Raw genomic sequence first — 16,764 nt, 5'->3', positions numbered from 1 at the left:
GCGGGCGAACGAAGACACGAAGACAACGAACAAAGACAAAGCGGGCGCTAGAATGCGATGTGTATGTTCGTGTATGTGTGTGTGTAGAATGAGACGCGCATCACACAAGTTGCGCTGTCGTGCTTACGAATTTTGTGCTCTTCGCACCAAGAGAGAGTACGAGTTTTCTTTGAACGCGCGCTGATGAAAATTAAACTCAAGCTCAGCGCTGCGTTTTTTTCTGAAGACTGCCCATGACCAACTAGCCCCGCTCTACCCTACTTCTCCAAATAATTTGGTCATCTGCTGTGTAACCAGTTGAAGAGAGCGCTTCTGAAAGGTTCAATCGCCGAGAGGGCTATTTCGGATAACGAGAGACTCAAAGAAAATAATGTTATTCACTATATTTATTACCTCTATTTCAAATGTAATGTAATTTAATATATATGATATGTATGCTCGTATGAAAAACTATAATTTACCCATCACTTGGTAGGTTTCTTTTTCTGCGGATGTCCTGTTGGCAGTAAAACATTCCTAATCGATTTTTCTATGAGTCTACGTCAGTCAAACAAGAATTAATATTTTCGATACGCAACCACATATATGCTGATCAGTTTTATCAAACGATTCCTGTTGTCGATGGGTTTCTAAAACCCATTCGATTAACTTATTACGGTTAAGAGTCTACTTGGTTGCTTTTCTTTCGTGTAACAGGTATGTTTTGATTTACGATATTTTTTTTTTGTGGGATGATTTCTGTGATTTGATCAATTATAAGCTCTGCTTGTTTGCTACCCTATTCATCACACAATAAAATAAGACCAATGGTAGCAATCCAAAAGAACGAGTCAAGTCAGAATTTATAGCCCAGTTTTTATCCACCAAATAGAACTTTTTCCTGATTCTTTTCCCACAATCATTTGTAATTCTAACATCTAACTACCTGTCTTCCTGGCTTGATAGATTCCCAAAATATCAACGATTCCCACAGGAGTCTGGTGAATGTAAACATAAATCGAAACAATTTCGTAACATTTGTTGTCAATAATGCAACTCAATTTTCAGCAGTAAATATATAATTCATCTTTGTTTGAATAACTCATTTCATGAAGGACTACTGTTTGGTTATGTGTCCAAAAGGCCATGCCTAGGGATGAAAGTTCGCGTTTGTTTGCAATGTTTTCAACCTATTCTATTTACAATGTTTGTGTCTAGCTAATCTCAGATCACGCGAATCGCTTGATTTGAGGATAATACAGGGAAAAAAGAATGGTTCTTTTTTCGACACGCCTATTTTTTTATTCACATAGCTATTGTTCCATTCATTTTCTCTGTACTATCATTTGGTAACTGCGATTAAGTTTACATGCGTATGTTCATATTGATTGTGTTTCGATAGTTCACTGCAATCGTTGCCGGATGTTGAAATGGCAGGAAAAAATATTACCTGCAGATGGCACTATCATCGGCCGCACATATGCTGTGTGCGGGGGCGAGGAACAGCTTACCGTTGGAGCACACGCACAGTTGGTAGATCTTGTTGTGGGCGGACGACGCCGAAGCGGCACCCGCGTGGTCTCGTGCACCACCCAACGACGTCAAAGGTTGCACGGTTTTCAAGTTCGGCAGGACAATGTTGCTGGCATCCAGGCGGATCTGTAAACGAAGCAGGATTCGAGTTAATGAACATGTATAAAATAAATGCTGAAAAGGCAGGGGTCACATTTATTGTTGATGTTACAGTACAGTTTAATGGAAAGCAGATAAAAACTGGAACGTTACATTGGAGAGCAATTTTTACATTTAGATTTCTCAGAAATAAGAAAAGTAAAGTAAATAAAAAATATCTTCAAAACCTACTTGGAGAATCTGCCGTGGTAATATTCGAAAATTGCTAAATCGTTGAGTTTGACTGATTCGTTTACGAAAACTAAGCATGATGGTGAGGTAATGAGGGTGTTTTATAGGGGTATAAAATTTTGACGTGGGACTACGTTTTTCATTTCTGTACCGGGGTGTAAGTTCAAAGTTTCGAAAACGGGAGCATGACACTTGAAGTGCAAGGTTATGAACGTTAATAACGCTTTGGCGGCTGAACGAAGTGAGCTTGAGCTTGGGTAAACTGTACAATTCGTAGTGGCACTCCGTGATTGATCTGAACCTTCCAAATTGCAAATTGCAAAAAGAACACACAGAATGACGCTTGGGACTAGCAAATCATTCTTGTTGTGCAATTTTCGGTAATTCGAGTTTTAAATGGTTAATAACGACGCCGGCCACTTCGTTACAGTCACCAGGGGAAGGGAAGGAATGTTAGTATGATATTCGCCGCCCGAAGGCCAGAAGGTTCGCCTCTATAGCGTGGTTCCCTAGCGTTTATCATGGAAGGGATAGTTGTTAGTGGAAATGGTTAAGAAAAATCAGGATTCACTGCGGCAAGTGATATGATTCTAAATGCTTTGGCGGCTGAACGAAGTAGTATGAAAATCACTTCATTCCAAAGATAAAATATCTAATATTCATATGATTGTTATTTATTGACTCGAAAAATTGTTTCGATAGCTTAAAAAACGCTTTGAAAACAGGCTATTGAAACCAACCACAAACACAGAGATCTGTATATAAGCTCGCGCACATTAAACACAATTGGTTTGAGCTTGCGATGAAATGAAATGGTGCAGCAGTTCGAGATGCTGAGCGACATCATATTTCTCAAACACCATTCTACAAAGCGGTCTTCCAGATCCGGAAGTTTATGGCAATCTAGTGCGTTCCTGATTATCATATAGATTTTCGCGTCATCCACGTAGAATAAGCGGCATCCAGTTGGAAGTAGCAAGGACATTTCGTTGACGAATATTGAGAACAACAATCGGCCTAGGTTGCTTCCCCGAGGCTCTCCCGAAGGATTAGAGGAAGTCGCAGATTGCACAGGTCCGATGTCGTGATTCAATACGTTGGTTTGAGTGTTTCTAACGGCAGCAGCAACTTGCATTTCGGAGAACGAACGGCGATTGAATACTCGCTTCAAATGAGCAGCGAAGAAAGTGCATTTCTCGGATGCAGTGTTAGACGTCCAAGGAAACATATTTTGCTCAAGGGTTGTTGAACGAAATTTCAACCCGAAAAATGCTTTAGACAGTGGCGGAATTCGTGCTCCTCAACCTTCGGAAAACCGACGCGCTTGCCGTCTGCGCTATTGCCAGCTATCGTCAGCGTTGATGCCACATTTTACAGTCAAGCAATACCTCAAATAGTTTTTTTGCAGCAGCTAAAAAAGGGATATGAGACATGTAAATATTGTATATTCGTTAAATGAAATAAATTTTATTTGCAAGCAAACTTTCTAATTAACAATTCATATCATGAACCTTGTTACTTGAATTGGATTATTGGCGATTTTATGTGTCATATAATCTACATCCGGAATACAGGCTTTTAACTTTGTGATGTTCTTCTGATGTGTTTATGTCTTTATTTTTTTTTTATGGAGACTCAATTGACATGGTTTCGATTTCAGAAGTTAAAAAGTACCGCTGTTAACGTCACGTATGTGATTTCTTTTTCACCGCCATGTCCTTGAAGTCCTTCGAGTGGGATAACTGATAGAGCAGTGAAAACTTGAAGTGGATTTTTTGACCAATGTCTTTATATATATATATATATATATATATATATATATATATATATATATATATATATATATATATATATATATATATATATATATATATATATATATATATATATATATATATATATATATATATATATATATATATATATATATATATATATATATATATATATATACTAGCTAGCTGACCAGGCAAACGTTGTTCTGCCAAATAAATTATTTCTAGTGAATATTTTGGGTGTTGAATAAAACACATTAATATATTGTAAGTGTAAATCGAATGTGAGCGATAAAAAAACGAATTAAATGATTTGAACGAAAGGTTATATTATGTTTGTTGGTGTATTTCATTAACGTAACTGACATGTTTGATCTCTTAAAAGTTAAACGTCAACTGAAAAAAGTAACATAAGTTTGTCGTAAAGTAGAAAAAATGAAATAAAAAAATTATAGGAGGTTGTGTCCCAGATACGACCGCATTGTGACGTAGAACTACGCTGTTATTTTTCATAAGTCGCTTGTTTTTACCTTCGTATATTATTCTATAATGCTGTGAAATTTTAGAAACAACTGCTTAGTAGAATAATCTCTGGAATGGTTCTTTCATTGTAGAATCAGTTGACGATAATTGATTGATGATTCATTCTTGCCCTCGCAAAACAATCGTATGTCACAATTTATTTCATGTCAATGCATTGGAAATTTACCTCGAACGCTATTCCGGTGGCCTTTTTCGCAATTTACATCGACTCGGCTACAGTCGATTATATACATGTTGCACCAGCACCATTATTCCACATCTTATAACTACATCAATATATCTTTGGCACCGCATGGAAACAACAATAACTTTTCAACAATGACAACCGTTGCAAGTATCAAATATCTTGCTACATGTTATTTAGTATTGCCTCAAAGGAATCGCACCTCTAGGCATCGTTCGTACAACGTAAACCAAGTGCCAAACAAGCGTTCGCCATAGCATGCATACAGAGCCATACATTGGTGGCTTGAAACTACTAGGAATATAAACACTTCTCATAATTTTGCGCTATTCTCAAAAGAAACGCTTCTGTTAATATTACTGGCCTCGAAAAAAGTTGCATTACTTTCTCATGCTCAAGAGAAGCGCAGCTGTCACCCTTAGTGGAGGAAGTTTTGCTACTGGCAAGCGAAACCTAATCACAAATAAAATTCCAGAACAACATTTACTTTCTTGGTGACTAAACAAGCGAAATAAACTCTTTTTGTTAATATCAACAACCTCGAAAACAGTAGCAATGTTTCATTATGATCAATATTAGCGCAAATGCAATCCTAGTTGAAGGCAGTTTTGCGACTGGCACGCGAATCCAAATAACTTATAACATTCCAGTAAGACATTCAAGATGCTTGGTATTCCCCAAATAATTTTTTTGGCACACAACCTTAACACCTGCTTCGCCATAACGTCAGTTTAATGCATTGATGCATTCTCAAAGGCACCAACGAGGCCCTTATGATGACGGAAAACAAACAATGTTAACTGCTTGGAAAAAGACTGAATAATGCCACATAGCTTGTACTCTGATGTAACACCCATCGATGCGAATTCGCTGATGAGTTTGTCAAGAGCGACCGCCTTCGCCACCAGCGGGGGGAGCTTGATTTTGGTTGCTGCCTGGGTAACTGCGTTTACATTTTCGACCGACGCGCCGAAATCGCCATCGCGTGCATCATTATTTTTATTATTATTATCATTTATTTTTATTATTATTATTATTTACTCACTCTCATAGCGTAAGACTGCAGTCTTTTTGGTGCTATAAAGTGATGAAGTATGGTATGAAGTGCGTTGGTAATTTGTAAAATAATAACAATCCTTCTAATACTACAAACTAACTATTTCTCGACCGATTGAAATAATCCATATATTGCTTCCTGAACACGAATGATGACTCTTGATTTTGGAGATTACAGGGAAGTGAATTCCATAAAACAACACCTCTCACAAAGAATGTTGTGCCATAGATCGACGAATTGTGGGCGGGTATCACGAACCGCCGAGTTCTTGTACTTCGAAATGGCTTCAATTTTTCATATAGATATGCGGGTGTTCTTGTTGTAATCATTTTATGTAATAATATACAAGATCTAGCTTCAATAAAATTGTGGAATGAATATCCTAAGAGTGAGTGTTGTAAGTGTGAGACAGAATCCATTCGACCCAAATTGAAAATAAATCTTACGCAAGAATTTAGTGCAACTCTGAGTCTGTCTTGAACTCGGATTGCAGCACAACTAATTAAAAAATCACAGGATATAAAATGTGGCAATATGAAGCTTTTAAATAATTTGAGTTTAGTCGAATAATGCAAAACGTGTTTTTTTGAGTGCAATGTTCGAAAACAAGAATAAACTCTACCACATTGACTCAGTATGTGCTTATCCCAATTAAAATCGCTTTGTATAATAAAATCTAAACTTGATGCGGAATCTACAAAGCTAATTGTTTCGTTGCCGATGTTTATGTTTGGAAATTCTTCATTCATATTACGTCGAATAAACAATGCTTGCGTTTTTTTAGCATTGAGTTTCAATAAATTTTGAAATGACCACTTTCTTATTGCTTCAAGGTCTTCATTAATTATGCCACTAGTTTCATTCTTATTTCTATTATTACAATTGAAATATAATTGTACGTCGTCTGCAAATAAATGTATGGAAGAGTTCCTGATCACACTTGGCAAATCATTGATGTAGAGACTGAAGAGAATTGGGCCTAGAACAGAGCCCTGAGGAACACCAGAATAAACTGGCACAAAACTGGATAATATCTGATTACAAGAAACTGCTTGTTGACGGTTGACCAAATATGAATGGACCAAAGAAACTGCGCTCCTGTTGAAATTAAAAGTATTTTCCAGTTTGTGGCACAGTAAAAGATGCGAAATAGTGTCGAACGCCTTAGAAAAATCTAAGAGAATTAACCCAATCCTATTGCCTTTATCTAAAATAACACCAATGTCATCACAAATTTTTAACATTGCAGTTTTAGTGCTGTGGCCGGAACGATAGCCAGACTGAAAGGGCGATAATAGATTATTATTGTGAACATAGGAACATATCTGGTTCTTCAGCAACCTTTCGAAAACTTTGGACAATGCGTTCAAAATGCTGATAGGGCGCAAATTGTCTAATGAAGCTAAATTAGACTTTTTTCGGAATGGAATTATTTTAGACATTTTCCATAATTTGGGATAAATGCACGTGTCAATAATTTTGTTGAAAATGTGAGCTAATGGTTCTAGTAGTAAAGGTAAAATACTTTTAATAAAACTAATGGGGATATCGTCGAGACCAACAGCATTCGATGTAACTTTGTGTACAGCATTAATGATTTCGGTTATTTGCAACGGTCTGAAACAAAAGCTATTGTGATTATTGGCACTGGAATTGGTCATAGACTGAATAGGCGAAAATTTTTCTGAAACGATTCATTAATTTCATTTGGACTGAAATTGCATTCAATATTTGAAGAAGATTTTCCAAGTCCCAACTGTCGAATTTTCCGCCAAAAGTCTTTGGGAGACATATCACCACTTAGTTGAGTGTTGTAGTAATCACGCTTGGCTTGAGCAATTAATCGATTAGCTGTGTTTCTTAAAACTTTGAATCTGTTAAAATCATGGTTGTTCTTAGTTGACTTCCATTTCCTGTACATACGGTCTCGATCGATCAGTGCTATCTGAATTTGAATATTGAACCATTGATTTTTCATTTTGTGATTTGTCTTTGCTTTACGCAAAGGTACACAAGCGTCACGAATGCATTTCAAACTATTATTGAACATTTGTACCAAATCATCTGGATGACTAATAGAATAAAAAATGGTTCCAATCAAAATCGTTAAATTTACTAAGAGCTGCATTTAGATCGATCGTCTTGTAATCTCTATAGAAAAATTCCTTATTAGTCAATTGTACGTCATAATTCACTGATGCATATATCATGTCATGATGTGAAATGTTGGGAACACTGATTTGACCAAATCTTAGTACATTTTCAAAATTATCAGTGATCAAAAGATCTAGCTGGGAAGACCCTGTTGAATGGAAAAAAGTTGGTTCTTTTCCAACATTGAACAAACATAGTGATGTGAGCGTAGCATGAAAACGTTCAGTTTTTGGGGTTCGATTCATTAGATTGGTTTTAAAATCGCCGATTAATAGTATGTTATTATGTATACTTTTAAAAGAAGTAAGCTTTTCGTGAATAAGTTCTGAGCAGTCGAGATCAGGATGGTTGTATATCAATCCAATGAGTATGATATCATTGAGGGTAGATAATTCAATGAAAATGAATTCTGTATGTTTTCCATGTATTTCGACGCAAGAAGATTCCAAAAGTTTATACTTGAAACATTTTTTCACATATATCATCAGTCCACCACCTGTTTTTCCAATTCTATCGCTTCTTATAGTGTTATATCCATCAATTGTTATTGTATCATTACTTCTCGATTCATTCAGCCAAGTCTCATACACACAACCAACATCTACACTGGACACACTCAATATTTGACTAAACTCCTCAAATTTTACCATTTGTCTGGCACACATACTTTGCATATTCAAACAGCACATCGAAAGCTTATTTTGAATGAATGCCGATTTTAGTACAATTCCTGGCAAACAAATCTGTGGAGAGGCATTGTCGCAATTGGTACTAGCCATAGTCGTAAACAAACATGTTCAAAAAGCAATGTAACATAAATAATCGGTCAAGAATTAGGAGGGGAACAATAGGATGAAACAAGGAAGGAATCAACAGGAAAACAAAATCTTAATAGGAAAGGTTTATTGAATAATCTCCATCAGCTGATCCATGGTTTCGACACAACGGTTCTCACTTTCTGGATTCCGTTTAACACAGACGATTCCATCTCGAGTGGTCACTGAGTGCAGCTTGCCATCCTTCTTCGCGGAGAGAGCCTTGCTTTTAATCGCCCTATCAGCAACAGCTACGTTTTCGTTTACGAAAAACCTGTCCTTCGATTTGAATCCCAGTAAGTTCTGCGTTAACGATCTTGATCGTATTATTCAGGAATAATGACGCTTGTCTCGAAATTTTATTGCCCCTGGCGTTCGTTTTTTGCAAGGCTCGAGCCTGCCTTCCTCTTCTTCTTGCTCATCACACACTACGCGAAGCGTCCAATTTATGAAGCGGAAAGTAAAACACACGATACGAATAACGCGAAAAACGAACAGAAAAAATCACACGACGATATCCAAGTTGGATTACCACTGGTGGAGTCCAATCTTAGATCAAAGCGCAGCGAGAGCAAAGTGAACTGGATTGCTCAACAGTCCGATGCCGAATGGAAGTTTGCCTCAGCGAGATCCACTGTTTATACTCTAGGCAAGTATTCCCCTTCATTCTTCTACTTTTCCTTTGTTCACGGAGACTTTGAATCCTACGATTTCCCCTCCGTTGGTCGTCAATAAGTTGCTCGTTATTGACAGCTTTGTTCGGGAAAGCACACAAATGGACAGATCAAATGTAGGGGAAAATAGAAACGCTTAAAGTTTTCATGAATTTTAACCATTTACAAACCAGGGGATTCTAATGTATAACATATCAAACAATTCTTACGGTATTTCCGATTCGTTTAGTATGTAAATCGCCAAAATCCGTTCACGGCAAAAATAGTTATTAACGTTAACTTTATTTCATAAAAACGTGATCTGTTTTCTGATTTGGTACCCTTAATGAAAGACGTAGTTCTACGTAAAAAAAAACAATATTTATTGCTGTCTCCTTGTTAGAAAATACGTGCATGTGATTTTCAACATGGCTTAGTTTATAACAGCTTGGTATCGTTCATAAATTGGAAAACGTTCAAATTAATCGGCCTGTTTGGAATCGCGTTATTTTATCGTTTGCATTCAATCGAGGAGTATTCCCATCGGTAATCTAAGTTTGAAACACAGCCATATTGCTTCCTTTATTCATGGATGTTTTTATTACTCTTCACCGATTTGTAGAACTCAATATTCATATATGCATATGAGTGATCGGATTTTACAATTCGATCGAAATCGACTTTTACACTCTTAAATTCGTTCGCCTTGTCTCGAAACAATGGTCAAAATAAGTTGTATTCAACAGAATACAACCAACTATATGTGGGGACGAATACGATCGAACTTCATTTTGTGTTTGAACACACGCGTAATGTCATGACAATGCATTGCGCTTTGGCCTGGCTATAACTAAAGCTGTGTCGGCGTTGCTCATGATAGTGTCTCGCAAGTGAATGTGTTATTCCACGCACCGCTTTTGTTGATTGTGTAGTAAGAATCGTCGTTCAATCTCTACCTTCGCGTATATGTCAACCATAAATTGTTGGCACAGCTTACGATATCTTGAATGTTTGTTTTCCAGCTCGTCGGAGATGCTCCCTGCTTTAGATGAATTGATGTTACTTGTGTATTTGTAGATGGATGTTCAATGAAGCGGGCGTTACGCCATCAGTCATTGAACAACTTAAATAAATTCGTTCTGTTAAAAAAACGAACAACGGTTAAATTATTAGAATATTTTTGACACAAAAATAATAAAATCGCAATTATAGGGAATTGGGGTCAAAATTTAAGGTTATATGTATGTTATGAATTCAATTTTTTGAAAAAATATCCAGATCTTTTTTTCTGCATAGAGCCACCATATTCTCATACCTACCAAGTATTTTGAGTATAATTTCATCAAAATCGGTCGAGCCGTTTCGGAGGTGTTCGGTAACAACCACCGTAACACGATTTTATATATATATATATATATATATATATATATATATATATATATATATATATATATATATATATATATATATATATATATATATATATATATATATATATATATATACATATATATACATATATATATCTGTCAAAAAAGTCGTGGGGTATTTTTCTTGAATTTTCATTTGTTCATAAAATTAGTTACAATCATCTGTTTTAAGTCAAATATGTGCCGTTTTGTTCGATGACTTCTTCCCAACGAGATGCCAACTTCATAATACCCCTCTTATAGAAGCTCGCTTCCTTATTGGCAAAAAACTCGGATAGCCAATTTTCACAGGCCTCTTTTGTGGCTAACTTCTGACTACCTAGCTCGTTTGCCATGGACAAAAACAGGTGGTAGTCACTTGGTGCAAGGTCCGAACTATACGGCGGATGCAAAAGAACCTCCCATCCGAGCTCCCGGAGCTTCTGGCGCGTCACCAAAGAAGTGTGTGGCCTGGCGTTGTCCTGATGGAAGACAATGCGGCCTCTGTTTATCAAAGATGGCCTCTTCTTCATGAGTGCTACCTTCAAGCGGTCCAGTTGTTGGAAGTACAGGTCCGAATTGAGCGTTTGGCCATAGGGAAGCAGCTCATAATAGATTATTCCTTGACAATCCCACCAAACACCCAGCAGAACCTTCCTGGCCGTTAATGAGGGCTTGGCCACCGTCTGAGCCGCTTCAGCGGGCTTCGACCACGACCTTTGCGCTTCACGTTGTCGTAAGTGACCCACTTTTCATCGCCAGTCACCATCCGCTTCAGAAACGGGTCGATTTTGTTGCGATTCAGCAGCGATTCACATGCGTCGATACGGTCAAAGATGTTTTTTTGCGTTAACGTGTGTGGCACCCATACATCGAGCTTTTTTGTGAATCCAAGCTTCTTCAAATGGTTAATAACGGTTTGATGACTTATCCCCAGCTCTTGGCCGATGCTACGGCTGCTACTATGCCGGTCTTTCTCGGCTAATTCAGCGATTTTGTCGCAATTTTCGACGACAGGCCTTCCGGAGCGTGGCGCATCTTTGACGACCTCTACACCAGAACGAAAACGTTGAAACCATCGTTGTGCGGTGGAAATGGAAACTGTATCGGGTCCATAAACTGCACAAATTTTATTGGCAGCTTGAGATGCATTTTTGCCTTTGTCATAGTAGTACTGTAAAATATGTCGGATTTTCTCTTTTTTTTTTTTATCTGTATTATAGTGATTTTCAATTCATTTGGCTGGTTCGTCACTTTTTACTTCCATTTTTGGAAGAATGTCGGGAGTGAGAATTGAACTCGTGACCTTCAGCGTGAGAGGCATGGATGTTACCACTACGCCAGATCGCCTCCAGTGATCACTTTTCTATCGTGGACTACAAATTTACAACACATTACCTCTTTATTTTGCTCCATATTTGCGACACTATAACTCAAGAACGACTTAACCAAACAAAACACTGTCAAGGACTATATTATAGCAAAAATACCTTTCCAACAAGCTATAGTATGACTCGATACAATCAATACAACTAGAACTACGCGCTTATATATCTATATATATATATATATATATATATATATATATATATATATATATATATATATATATACACTCAACCATTTCGAAAACACGGGTGTATGAATGGTATAAGACATTCAAAGACGGCCGAGAGGAGATAAACGATTTGCAACTTCAAAAACGACCATTCACCTCTTCAAATGATCATCGACAAAATAAAAAATAAAATAAGTAAAAAAAAACTTTTTAAGTTAAACGGTTTAATTGTGATTAAACATAAAAATGTACTAAAAGCTATAAAATAATTAGGCGGGTAGCAGTTAGCAGTTATTACACCTCTCCTTCATTAATCTAGGGCATTGATGAACCTAAAACAAAATCGTGGTACATATCATGAAGTCGCTAATTGTGGATAATGGAAATCCAACGTGCCCCACGTCGTTCGTTTGATACAAATATCTCAATCATCCTTTTTTTTAAGATGATATGGAATCAGCTATTTTGTAGCGGCGGCCAAATTGGATTTTTCAAGATAAGCAGTTTTAAAATGGCAGCAGAGATAAAGGTGTTTTATAAATTCGATCAGTTCCTATTGGTTTAATTTCTATTAATATACTACAGACATACAAACAGTTCAGGCTAAATAAAACCGTTAAATAAAGTAATTTGCTATTTTATGATTGCGGCCATCTTGGATTTGGTTTTTGCATGATATTCTGTGACCTGCCATTCAAGCCCTTTCATGTGATACTCATATTAATCGGGTTTTGAGAAAATATGTAGTCTGCCATTTTGTAGTGGCAGCCATCTTGGATTTACATTTTTCATAAGTAACAGTATTCTGCTTGTCAAGCCCTTTCAATTTATATCCATATTAATGAAATTTTGAGAAAACATACAGTCCGCCATTTGGTAGTGGCAGCCATCTTGGGTTTGTTTTTTTATAAATAACTGTGTTCTACTAGTGAAGCCTTTTCAATTGATACCCATATTAACGGGGTTTTGACATAATATGTGGTCCGCCATTTGATAGTGGCATCCATCTTGGATTTGCATTTATCATAAATAACCGTATTCTACTGGCCAAGCCCTTTCATTTGATACCCATATTGATGGAGCTTTGAAAAAAAAAAAAAAAGAAATATATATATATATATATATATATATATATATATATATATAATTCTCTCAGGAAGTGATGGACGATCATGTTTGATGAAAAAAATCCTTCTACGCATATGTTCGAATTTCAACAATGACAGAGTTATAGAACTTTTTTTTGTTTCGGACTCTATTACCTTAAACTGGATGTACATTACAAAGTACGCCACGGAAGATGGTTTTGTTGCTCTCATTTGAAAGATGAAAAAATTAGTACAGGATATAGTAGTGGAACATCTAAAATAGTGGATTTTAGTATCATTTTGGAAGTGAAAAACTTTAAAGTTAATGATTTTCAATGTGTTATTATTAATTTTATCCTAAAAATTTATATTAGACTAGATTGTTTCTATCAATTAAATTGAAGTTCATTAACCGCTCTACAATTTGTTCTTTGACATCCAAATTATATCTTTCTTAATTTGGCTGCAATATCGATATAAACAATTCCTGGTGAAAATTCAAGTAAAATTTCAAAAATCACGATTTTTACCCCACTGTACATGTAATAGCCGCTTAAATAATACCTTAACATTGAAAGGTTACATTTCTTCTTGAAATAAGTCATATTTGAAATATAACAAAAATATTTTCTTCCAAACTGTATATAATCGAGTCCAAAATTGTATATAATCGAATCACATATAATCGAGTCCGACCTGTAATGACAAAAATTCATTACTTATGAATTACTGCACCGATTTAAATTATCGACATATCAAATTGAATCCAATGTGCCAATCGTTAAAAAATATTGAACTTGCAAAACAATAGATTTTTTTATCGTAATTATTGATTGTGGTCGTTTTTTGTTGTTTTCATGGTTTTGGACTAGAGGGCACTATATTTTTAAACGGTTTTATTTAGCTTGCCCTGTACTCTGTTTGTATGTTTGTAACATGTTTGTCTGTAGCACTGACCCATATTAATAGAAATTTGACCCCCTTTCTGTTGACCGATTGATCTGAAATTTGGAACACACCATTATCTCTGTAGTCATTATAAAATTGTGTATTTCATGATCTTGAAAACCCAAGATGGCGGATCACATATTGTCTCAAAATCTCATCGATATGGGTATCGAATGAAAGGGCTTGACTAGTAGAATACAACTTTCTATACGTGTGCCCGACACGGGCTATTTCCTATTGGGATGCAGCTGACCATTAATCAGCAACGCTCCCTAGTCTGTACCCCATATCTAGCGTGGTGCGTCTTTCTCGACTCGAGGAATCCAGGATAGAATGGTCACTAGCCGGCGCAATCATCAGTTCGTGTAGAGTTGTCATGAGCGGTACAACCTTTGGCTGATCAGTGGACTGCACAACCTTTGGCCCGTGCATCTGTAAAGAGTGTGTGTATGTATTGCCGCGACTAAGTAAAAGTTTATCGATCGGATATGAGGGATATGAAACGGGGACACAACGAAGGAAACATCATTAAACGTTGACATCGGCGTTTCTGAGGAACAGGTATAGATGAAGCAGAAGATCAGGAGAATACAACATTGTTTATGAAAAATGCAAATCCAAAATGGCCGCTACCACAAAATGGCGTCATATATATATATATATATATATATATATATATATATATATATATATATATATATATATATATATATATATATATATATATATATATATATATATATATATATATATATATATATATATATATATATATATATATGATAAATGCAAATCCAAGATGGCTGCCACTACAAAATGGCAGACTACATATTTTCTCAAAACCCGATTAATATGAGTATCAAATGAAAGGGCTTGAATGGCAGGTCACAGTAGCAAAAACCAAATCCAAGATGGCCGCAATCACAAAATAGCAAATTACTTTATTTAACGGTTTTATTTAGCCTGAACTGTTTGTATGTCTGTAGTATATTAATAGAAATTAAACCAATAGGAACTGATCGAATTTATAAAACACCTTTATCTCTGCTGCCATTTTGAAACTGCTTACCTTGAAAAATCCAATTTGGCCGCCGCTACAAAATAGCTGATTCCATATCATCTAAAAAAAAAGGATGATTGAGATATTTGTATCAAACGAACGACGTGGGGCACGTTGGATTTCCATTATCCACAATTAGCGACTTCATGATATGTACCACGATTTTATTTTAGGTTCATCAATGCCCTAGATTAATGAAGGAGAGGTGTGATAACTGCTAACTGCTACCCGCCTAATTAATTTATAGCTTTTAGTACATTATTATGTTTAATCACAATTAAACCGTTTAACATAAAAAGTTTTTTTTACTTATTTTATTTTTTATTTTGTCGATGATCATTTGAAGAGGTGAATGGTCGTTTTAGAAGTTGCAAATCGTTTATCTCCTCTCGGCCGTCTTTGAATGTCTTATACCATTCATACACCCGTGTTTTCGACATGGTTGAGTTTCGGAACAATTTTTCTTACGAAAAAATCGCGAAAACTTAGAGTAGACACATACATTATAAATATTCATATTTCTGAAATACTTACACTGCCCGCAACAGAGTGCAGTTTGAGATCGCTGAGACAGTTCGCTTCGATGCTCCCAGCGCGTGATTGTATAAATATTTCCTGAGTGGCACGCGCCTCCAGAGACCGGGTTGGTGACTCCAGCCTAATGATGCGAGATAATGAATAATAACACAGTTGTAAGTGAGAAGTTATATGACCAAACACAGTGATGATGCTTCATTGTAATTCGAGATTGCCACTCACTTCAAATCCTTCCCGGCTTCCGCTCGCACTAGCGGCGTCTGAATGGAATCCTTGAAGTACACTCCGCCTTCTCCTTCCACCCGAACTGAGCTTGCACCGACAGTGACTTCATCTCGATCCACTGAGAAGAGCACAGTCCCATGTGTGTCTGCCACCCGGAAGTGATTCGCCAGTATCTCCATTCGGTCGTGGCCAAGGAAGAGCTGATTTTCCAGGTACCCTTCGGAATTCCGAGTGTTTAGGCTGAAGTTTCGGGATGATTCTAGTTTGTAACGATATTGCCCATTAATTCATTATTCAGTGGAAGCAATGTTGACCATTACCTATTGAAATCGGTTGCCCATGTTTGGACCGAATGGTGGAAGCTCGTAGGATGTCTAATACCATCGCCTGACCGGTGAGTTGGATTCCACCGGAAACAATCTTCAGCTGACCCATTCCGTCCTGCAAAGATAACGAATTAATCAGTAAATAGGTGAAACTGATACAGAAACCAAACACTCAATCAATAATCCAACCAGAATTTCAAGAGAGGATAGAAGTTTTCCGACACCTTCACCCCAACCTTCCGGAGGGTAAAGAAATCAAAGATCGTTATCGCTACTAATGTGTTATTTCAGAGAGCAAATGAATGGCACAAACAAGCGGGGAATCTGATTCCCCCTTCAGCATAAATAAACAAACACGTGTCTCTCAATCAGAACACGCCACAGTCTTACTGCGAGGGTAATATATCAGACAGCTTTTCCCACACTGAAAGCCCATGCTGACATCACAGCAAGAGGCGGGAAGTTTCGGTTTCAGCCCGTCATATCTTCTCCCTGGCAGGATTTGAAATGAAGTGGAAAAATCACGGGGAGGGGAGAACTGCTGGCAAAAACGGGGGATGCTACAGTTGGATGATCTTTTCCCCAAAATA

General features: G+C 36.8%; 1 protein-coding gene across 1 annotated transcript in view; it reads right to left on the bottom strand.

The window, feature by feature from the left end:
- Nucleotides 1-367: 367 nt before the first annotated feature.
- LOC129766260 (uncharacterized) overlaps nucleotides 368-16,764 on the bottom strand; it is a 200,417-nt gene continuing 184,020 nt past the window's right edge. Inside the window, exons 5-8 of the mRNA XM_055766777.1 lie at nucleotides 16,169-16,289; nucleotides 15,846-16,107; nucleotides 15,621-15,744; nucleotides 368-1,638 (exon numbers count right to left, since the gene is read on the bottom strand). Of these exons, the coding sequence (XP_055622752.1) occupies nucleotides 1,426-1,638; nucleotides 15,621-15,744; nucleotides 15,846-16,107; nucleotides 16,169-16,289 (720 nt within the window). The 3' untranslated portion in view covers nucleotides 368-1,425. The remainder of the gene's footprint in view (nucleotides 1,639-15,620; nucleotides 15,745-15,845; nucleotides 16,108-16,168; nucleotides 16,290-16,764) is intronic.

Source organism: Toxorhynchites rutilus, chromosome 1 (assembly GCF_029784135.1).
Source record: "Toxorhynchites rutilus septentrionalis strain SRP chromosome 1, ASM2978413v1, whole genome shotgun sequence".
NCBI lineage: Eukaryota > Metazoa > Arthropoda > Insecta > Diptera > Culicidae > Toxorhynchites > Toxorhynchites rutilus.
This window is presented reverse-complemented; position numbering and strand designations above follow the sequence as displayed.